Source organism: Oncorhynchus mykiss, chromosome 3 (genome assembly GCF_057628025.1).
Source record: "Oncorhynchus mykiss isolate SJ-2025 chromosome 3, ASM5762802v1, whole genome shotgun sequence".
NCBI lineage: Eukaryota > Metazoa > Chordata > Actinopteri > Salmoniformes > Salmonidae > Oncorhynchus > Oncorhynchus mykiss.
Genome location: NC_143024.1, coordinates 92,456,983 through 92,464,382, shown reverse-complemented (window position 1 = coordinate 92,464,382; position 7,400 = coordinate 92,456,983). Strand labels below are relative to the sequence as shown.

General features: G+C 49.2%; 1 protein-coding gene across 1 annotated transcript in view; it reads right to left on the bottom strand.

The window, feature by feature from the left end:
* Nucleotides 1-3,870: 3,870 nt before the first annotated feature.
* ankrd50l (ankyrin repeat domain 50-like) overlaps nucleotides 3,871-7,400 on the bottom strand; it is a 22,379-nt gene continuing 18,849 nt past the window's right edge. Inside the window, exons 3-4 of the mRNA XM_036975297.2 lie at nucleotides 5,533-7,400; nucleotides 3,871-5,059 (exon numbers count right to left, since the gene is read on the bottom strand). The exon at nucleotides 5,533-7,400 is cut by the window's right edge and continues 1,673 nt beyond it. Coding sequence (XP_036831192.2) covers nucleotides 5,547-7,400 — 1,854 coding nt within the window. The 3' untranslated portion in view covers nucleotides 3,871-5,059; nucleotides 5,533-5,546. The remainder of the gene's footprint in view (nucleotides 5,060-5,532) is intronic.

Below are 7,400 nucleotides of genomic sequence, written 5' to 3'. Positions count from 1 at the left end.
ACTGGCACCAATAAGAGGAGGAAGTGAGGAGACACTTGAAAACTTCTCTTCGGGGGTGTTTTCACTTTGAAAATCCTTCTCCACATACAAATGTTTCCATAGTGGAATCACAAAATACATGTATAAAGTGATACAACCTAATGCAGCTAGTTGTGCAAGACATGTTATAGATAGAAGGACCTGCTTTTCTGTGTGTGCTTTTCTCCTTGGGGAAAATAACAGTTTATTTTAAAGGGGTTTTGGCAGGTTTTTAAACACCGCCACGCTAGCGGGCAGTATACTCTGGCGTAGGTGCATCCTCTGCAGAAGTAGGTAATCGAGGAGGTGAACCTAGTCCACTTATCAGTTTCCGGGTCAAGGAAGAGAGGAGAACAGACTTTTGCACCAATGAGATTCTCCCCAGATTATATACAGTACCAGTCAAAAAGTTTGGGACACACCTACTCATTTAAAGGTTTTCCTTTACTTTTAGGATCTTCTACATTGTAGAGTAATAGTGAAGACATCAAAACTATGAAATAACACATATGGAATCATGTAGTAACCAAAAAAGTGTTAAACAAATCAAAATATATTTTAGATTCTTGAATGAGTAGGTGTGTCCAAACTTTTGATTGGTAATATATACATATATATATATATATATATATATATCTGAGGCTACCCACTGGTTGAATTAATATTGTTTCAATGTAATTTGTTAACGTATTATGTGTAAAAGGCTTTGGATTTGAAGAAAGTTATCAACCAGTACTATTTATCATCTCATTTCAACCAGCTAAACACTTAAATACCATGACTTAACATGACTAACAGGTTAATACATCAATCAAATGTCAACATAATCATCCGACCTATGTACATGTATATGTAGAAACATCTCATTCCTAAATCATGGGCATTAATATGGAGTTGGTCCCCCCCTTGGCTATAACAGCCTCTACTCTTCTGGGAAGGCTTTCCACTAGATGTTGGAACATTGCTGCTATAACAGCCTCCACTCTTCTGAGAAGGCTTTCCTCTAGATGTAGGAACATTGCTGCTATAACAGCCTCCACTCTTCTGGGAAGGCTTTCCACTAGATGTTGGAACATTGCTGCTATAACAGCCTCCACTCTTCTGGGAAGGCTTTCCGCTAGATGTTGGAACATAGCTGCTATAACAGCCTCCACTCTTCTGAGAAGGCTTTCCTCTAGATGTTGGAACATTGCTGCGGGGACTTGCTTCCATTCAGCCACAAGAGCATTAGTGAGGTCGAGCACTGATGTTTGGGCGATTAAGCCTGACTCGCAGTCGACGTTCCAATTCATTCCAAAAGGTGTTCGATAGGTTAAAGGTCAGGGCTCTGTGCAGGTCAGTCAAGTTCTTCCACACCGATATCAACAAACCATTTTTGTATGAACCTCTCTTTGTGCTCAGGAGCATAGTCATGCTGAAACAGGAAAGGTCTTTCCCCAAGCTTTACACCACTCCAGCCGACGCTTGGCATTGCGTATGGTGATCTTAGGCTTGTGTGCGGCTGCTCGGCCACGGAAACCCATTTCATGAAGCTCCTGACAAACAGTTCTTGTGTTGACGTTGCTTCCAGGGGCAGTTTGGAACTCGGAAGTGAGTGTTGCAACAGAGAACAGACGATTTTTACACACTTCAGCACTCGGCGGTGCCGTACTGTGAGCTAGTGTGGCCGGAAAATAAAAGAGAGCCGCACACTCTAGGAGCTCAGATGCAAAAATGTAATTACCAACGTAAAATTGTTGCATCTGAGCTCCTAGAGTGTGCGGCTCTCTTTAATTTAAGTTTAAGTTTTCTACTCCGCTAGCCAGCACCTCGCCTAAATAGGTGTGCATTTATTTTTCTTCTAGCTAGTGTGGCCTACCACTTTGCGACTGAGCCGTTGTTGCTCCTAGACGTTTCCACTTCACAATAACAGCACTTACAGTTGACAGGGGCAGCTCTAGCAGGGCAGAAATTTGATTAAGTTAATTGTTGGAAAGGTGGTATCCTATGACGGTGCCACGTTGAACGTCACTGAGCTTCTCAGTAAGGCCATTCTACTGCCAATGTACACAGAGGTAACCAGGGTACACAGAGGTAAGCAGGGTACACAGAGGTAAGCAGTGTACACAGAGGTAAGCAGGGTACACAGAGGTAACCAGGGTACACAGAGGTAAGCAGGGTACACAGAGGTAAGCAGGGTACACAGAGGTAACCAGCGTACACAGAGGTAACCAGGGTATGCAGAGGTAACCAGGGTACACAGAGGTAACCAGGGTACACAGAGGTAACCAGCGTACAGAGGTAACCAGGGTACGCAGAGGTAACCAGGGTACACAGAGGTAACCAGGGTACACAGAGGTAACCAGGGTACACAGAGGTAACCAGGGTACACAGAGGTAACCAGGGTACATAGAGGTAAGCAGGGTACACAGAGGTAACCAGGGTACATAGAGGTAAGCAGGGTACACAGAGGTAAGCAGGGTACACAGAGGTAACCCGGGTACATAGAGGTAAGCAGGGTACACAGAGGTAACCAGGGTACATAGAGGTAAGCAGGGTACACAGAGGTAACCAGGGTACATAGAGGTAAGCAGGGTACACAGAGGTAACCAGGGTACACAGAGGTAAGGATCGACCTGGATGGCAGACATTACGTCTCATATACCAGTCAGGAATCGCTGTTCAGTCAGGAATCGCTGTTCCGTCAGGAATCGTTGTTCAGTCAGGAATCGCTGTTCCGTCAGGAATCGCTGTTCCGTCAGGAATCGTTGTCGACGGTGGCTTCACATTTTCATTTCAATATACTGTTACCTCTTTACTTAGGTTGGTGGCATGACGTTGATTCATTTTACTCTCAACATTCAAACAAGGTGAAATAAATGCCTAATCAAATATAAAATGTTTCATAATTTCAATCACTCAATGACTAAATCTACCAACCTGCCCCCAGAACAGTCTATGAACGCGTTCCACAGGGATGCTGAGCCCATGTGGATGTCCTTTGGGTGGTGGACCATGCTTGATACACACAGGAAACTGTTGAGCGTGAAAAACCCAGCGCCTGGCACCTATCGTCATACCTCGTTCAAAGACACTTAAATCTTATGTCTTGCCCATTCACCCTCTGAATGGCACACACACACAATCCATGTCTCAATTGTCTCAGGGCTTAAATATCCAACTTTAACCCGTCTCCTAACCTTCATCTACACTGATTGAAGTGGATTTAACAGGTGACATCAATAAGGGATCATAGCTTTCACCTGGATTCACCTGGTCAGTGTATGTCATGGAAAGATCAGGTGTTCCTAAATGTTTTGTACACTCAGTGTATATTGAATATAGGATACAAAATATGTTTTACATTTCTCCGTGGAATTGTATACATAGTTCTGGCAAATTATGTTGAAATTAGATGTATTATAATAACCTGTTAGTTAGATTAAATCAATGTATTTCAATTGAAGTTTTACCCTCATTTCATCGTTCACAACGCTGGTTGAGATGAGATAAAAACAGAACTGGTTGATTACTTCTTTCCAATCCAAATGTATGTTCCACGTTGATTCCACATCACAACACGTTGACACTTCACAACAACATGGATTCTACCAGTGGGTTCACTCTCTGTAGCTGAAGGGAAGCCTGTTTTTCAGGGCAGCAACCTTCCTGACCCCGCTACATGCTGCATCTCTGATGTGCATCTCTGATGAGCAGCTGGTCTGCGAGGAAACCATGTGTCTTTCATCTCGGTCTTTGTGACTTGTGACATGCTATCTATCTAACACCTCCGTCTCGTTCCACAGATGCACGCTGTACACTAAGAGTACGCTAACACACACACACACACACACACACACACCTCAAACAGTGTTTGACATAAGTTACAAGCACGTCTGCTTTTTTAATTGAAGAACGGCATTATGTGAATAAAATGGCAACAAGGACAAATGGAAAGTACTTAGGCCAGATCAATGATTTAAAATGAATAGCTAAACTCCCACTTTCTGTCTTTCTTTTCTAATCTATCTTTAGATGTATGTCATCATTAGCAGTTCCTTTCCAACGGCATTACTCAGAGTGTGCTGGAACATTCCGCCTGCTGGTTGGTTAATGTCATAAACATAGCAGCATTTTCAACAGCATCGTTGGCTAGGTCATGGTTTTGGTAGGACTGCGGTCTTTTCTGCTGAATTTGTATGGCTCGTGGCCGCCCATAGAAGCACGTCGACAGACTCCAAGCTGCCATAGATGCACGTCGACAGACTCCTGGTAATACCTGCCATGTCTCGGGGTTTTAAAAGTAGAGAGAGCAAAACTCTGGAGGAAGATCAAGGCATCAATAGTGCCCTCACACAGGCAGTAGAATCGTGGCTTTCAAAACAGCCACGGTGCGAAAAATAGCTCCTATATATAAAAAAAAAACTATCTTAAGTCCTGTGTGAGTGTGTTGTCGTGGGTCTCCTTGCCCATCTCGTCTCATCTTAGTGAGAACCCTTTCACACGTATATTGGCTTCAAATGAATGTTTTTCATCCACCCGTAGAGTAGAAAAGTTTGATTTCTGAAGAAGTCCACTGATGATTGGTTTAGCGTCAAACCCTGGTGAGACCACAGCCCTGCGTTGGGTCTGTGTGTCACAGAATTGTCACACGCACGCACGCACACACACACACACACACACGCTCACGCACACTCTCTCTCTCTCTCTGGTCAGAGAACTGTCACACACACTCTGGTCTGTCTCTGTGTGGTAGATCAGCAGGAGGGTGGACCGATAGCCCCTCTCCATCCGACTTGTCCATGGCACAAGGCTTTGTGTCTGAGGAATGTGTGTGTGTGTGTGTGTGTCCACTATTTAGTGACAGCTGCTCAGAACAGGCGACGGAGAAAGTCTGGAATGTAAACGCCTTTGAAGTCTTCCAGCCTCTCCATTCTTCCTCTGGTCCGCTGAGCTGAAGACGGCGAGGGTGGGGGGTGAGAGAGATGCCCCTTCCGCTCTCATCTGCCCCGTAAGAACCATTACCCATTCTGAAAACGGACCCTTGAACTCCCACGTCCACCTAGAACCCACAACAGAGAATGCTGTCATTAAAACGCCAGGCATTCCTCCAAACGTACCACCTGAAAGGACAGGACGTGGTTTTGCGACGTGCCCTCTATGAGAGGTCACGGTGTAGTGAAGCTCTGGTTTTAAAAGGTGGTTTATATAATAGAAAACCACTGTAGACTTGACTTTAACTCTGGGGAAGGTCAATGTGATGAAATAGAAAAATGGACACAAAGTAACAGCACCTGGTGTCCAAATAACAGTTTCTTTTGAGAAGGGAAGTTCGTGAAAATTGATTTCTGACGTAACAGGTCACTATACTCAGCATCTCTTAAGACAATGAAGGAAAACACCAGGGACCCTTTAGTTAGGAATATACTAATAATATAATATTATTATAATAGAATAATACTAATAAAACTTTATAAGCCTCTGTTTTTTTTACAGTTAGTCTACTCTCTTTGGTGACCAACAGACAGTACTCACCGTTAGGTCAGAGTTCACAGGGGCGTCTCCCTCTTGTATAAGGCAGCGCTGGTGGGCCCTTCAAACTGCAACTTGATGGCCTGTTTCAGGTTGAGCTGGGGGTCCGTGGTCGTCATGACCACCATGCAGGGAGGAGATAAGGCACTACCGGAGGATATAGACATCTTCCGGTTCTCCTCCCATGTCTCTCTCTGAGCCGGGCTCTGGACCTGGTAGGGGTAGCCCATAGGGAGAATGTCCCTGTTTTTGGGGCCATCTTGTCCAGGCGTCACCCCTAGAGAAGCCATGACAGAGTTCCACCTCCCCACTCCGTACTGAGACCTCTCCTCCTGGATCAGGCTGGGGGGGTTGTGTTTACTGGGATAGTCGAACCCTGCTGGGTAGCCTTTGTAAGTCTGTTCAGAGTCATGCACCATGGCCGTGACTGTGCAGAGGGTGGGTGGAGGAGGGCTTGCCTTAGGGCACTGGGCCCTGCGGCTGGTCCCATGCAGGCTGCCACGGGCGGAGCCAGGTGGAGGCAGGGTGGAGTGACGGGAGCGACAGCGTGGAAGGGAGTGCTGCTGGATCTGCTGGGTGAAGGACAGGCTGTCAGCGGGGACGGTCTGCACCGTGGCCTGGGAGTGGGCTGTGGAGGAGGATGTCTGGGAGCTATGGATGGAGTGGAAATGCTCGGCTGTGGAGCCTGGGGAGCAGGAGGCTGAGGAGGTGGAGGTGCTAGCACCATGATGACGCCCTGCCTGGGCCACGTTACTCCCTGAGCCGACGGAGGACGGGCTCTTCACAGTGGATGACCGTGGCGACAAGGTGTTGGACGGGGGCAGACGGACTGAGTACGGTTTGGCTCCGTAGCTCTCCAGCAGCCTGACGATAGTGAAGTGGCCCCTCTTCCCTGCCACCTTGACGGGGCTGCGGCCGTACTTGTCTACGTGGTCTGGGTTGGCCCCTCCCTCCAGTAGCATGGCAACGATGTTGGCGTGGCCCTCCTGAGCCGCGATGCTCAGTGCCGTGGCCCCCTGCTGTCTGCAGGCCAGATCCACGTTGACCCCCCTGACCTCCAGGAGCAGACGACCGGGCTCAACATGACCCCGCCAGGCTACGGAGTGCAAGGGGGGTCGTCCCTCCCCGTCCTGGGTGTTAGGGTCCGCCCCATGGCTCAACAGCAGCCCCACTGCATCCAGGTTGCCCTGCCAGGAGGCCACGTGCAGCGCCGTGCGCCCCTCCCCGTCCCGGGACTCCAGGGGCACGCCCCCTTTCTCCATGATGAGGGCAGCCATGTCCAGATGTCCCTCCAGGACCAGGAGGTAGAGCAGCGGACGGCCCTCGGCGTCCCGTACATCCGTGTCCGTGCCCCGCCTCATCAGTAGCTCCACCACCTCAGCGTGGCCCTCCAGGGCGGCGGCGCTCAGCGCAGAGTGGCCGTCGTACGCCCGGTGGTCGATGGGCGAGCGGCGGTCCAGCAGAAGCCTCACCGTGCCACAGTGGCCCTCCTGCGCGGCCAGGATGAGGGGAGTCCGTCCCTCGATGTCCATTTCTCCGACACGCGCCATGCTCCCACGCTCCGTTAGGACGGCACAGACCCCCCGGTGGCCTTCGCAGGCGGCGGCGTGCAGAGGGGTCCAGCCCAGATCGTCTTTATGGTTCTCATCCAGCCCTCGGTCCAGAAGTGCTCTGACCACCTCCACGCTGCCCCGTGCTGCTGCCAGGCTCAGAGCTGTACGACCCTCCCCGTCGATGCCATCCACCGTAGCGCCCCAGAACAGCACCCTGCCCACTGTCGCGGAATGGCCCATGGCGGCTGCCGCCAACAGCGGGGTGACGGCTGCAGAAGCGGCGGCGGCGTGTGGCCCGGCGCTCTCGTCTACGTCTGC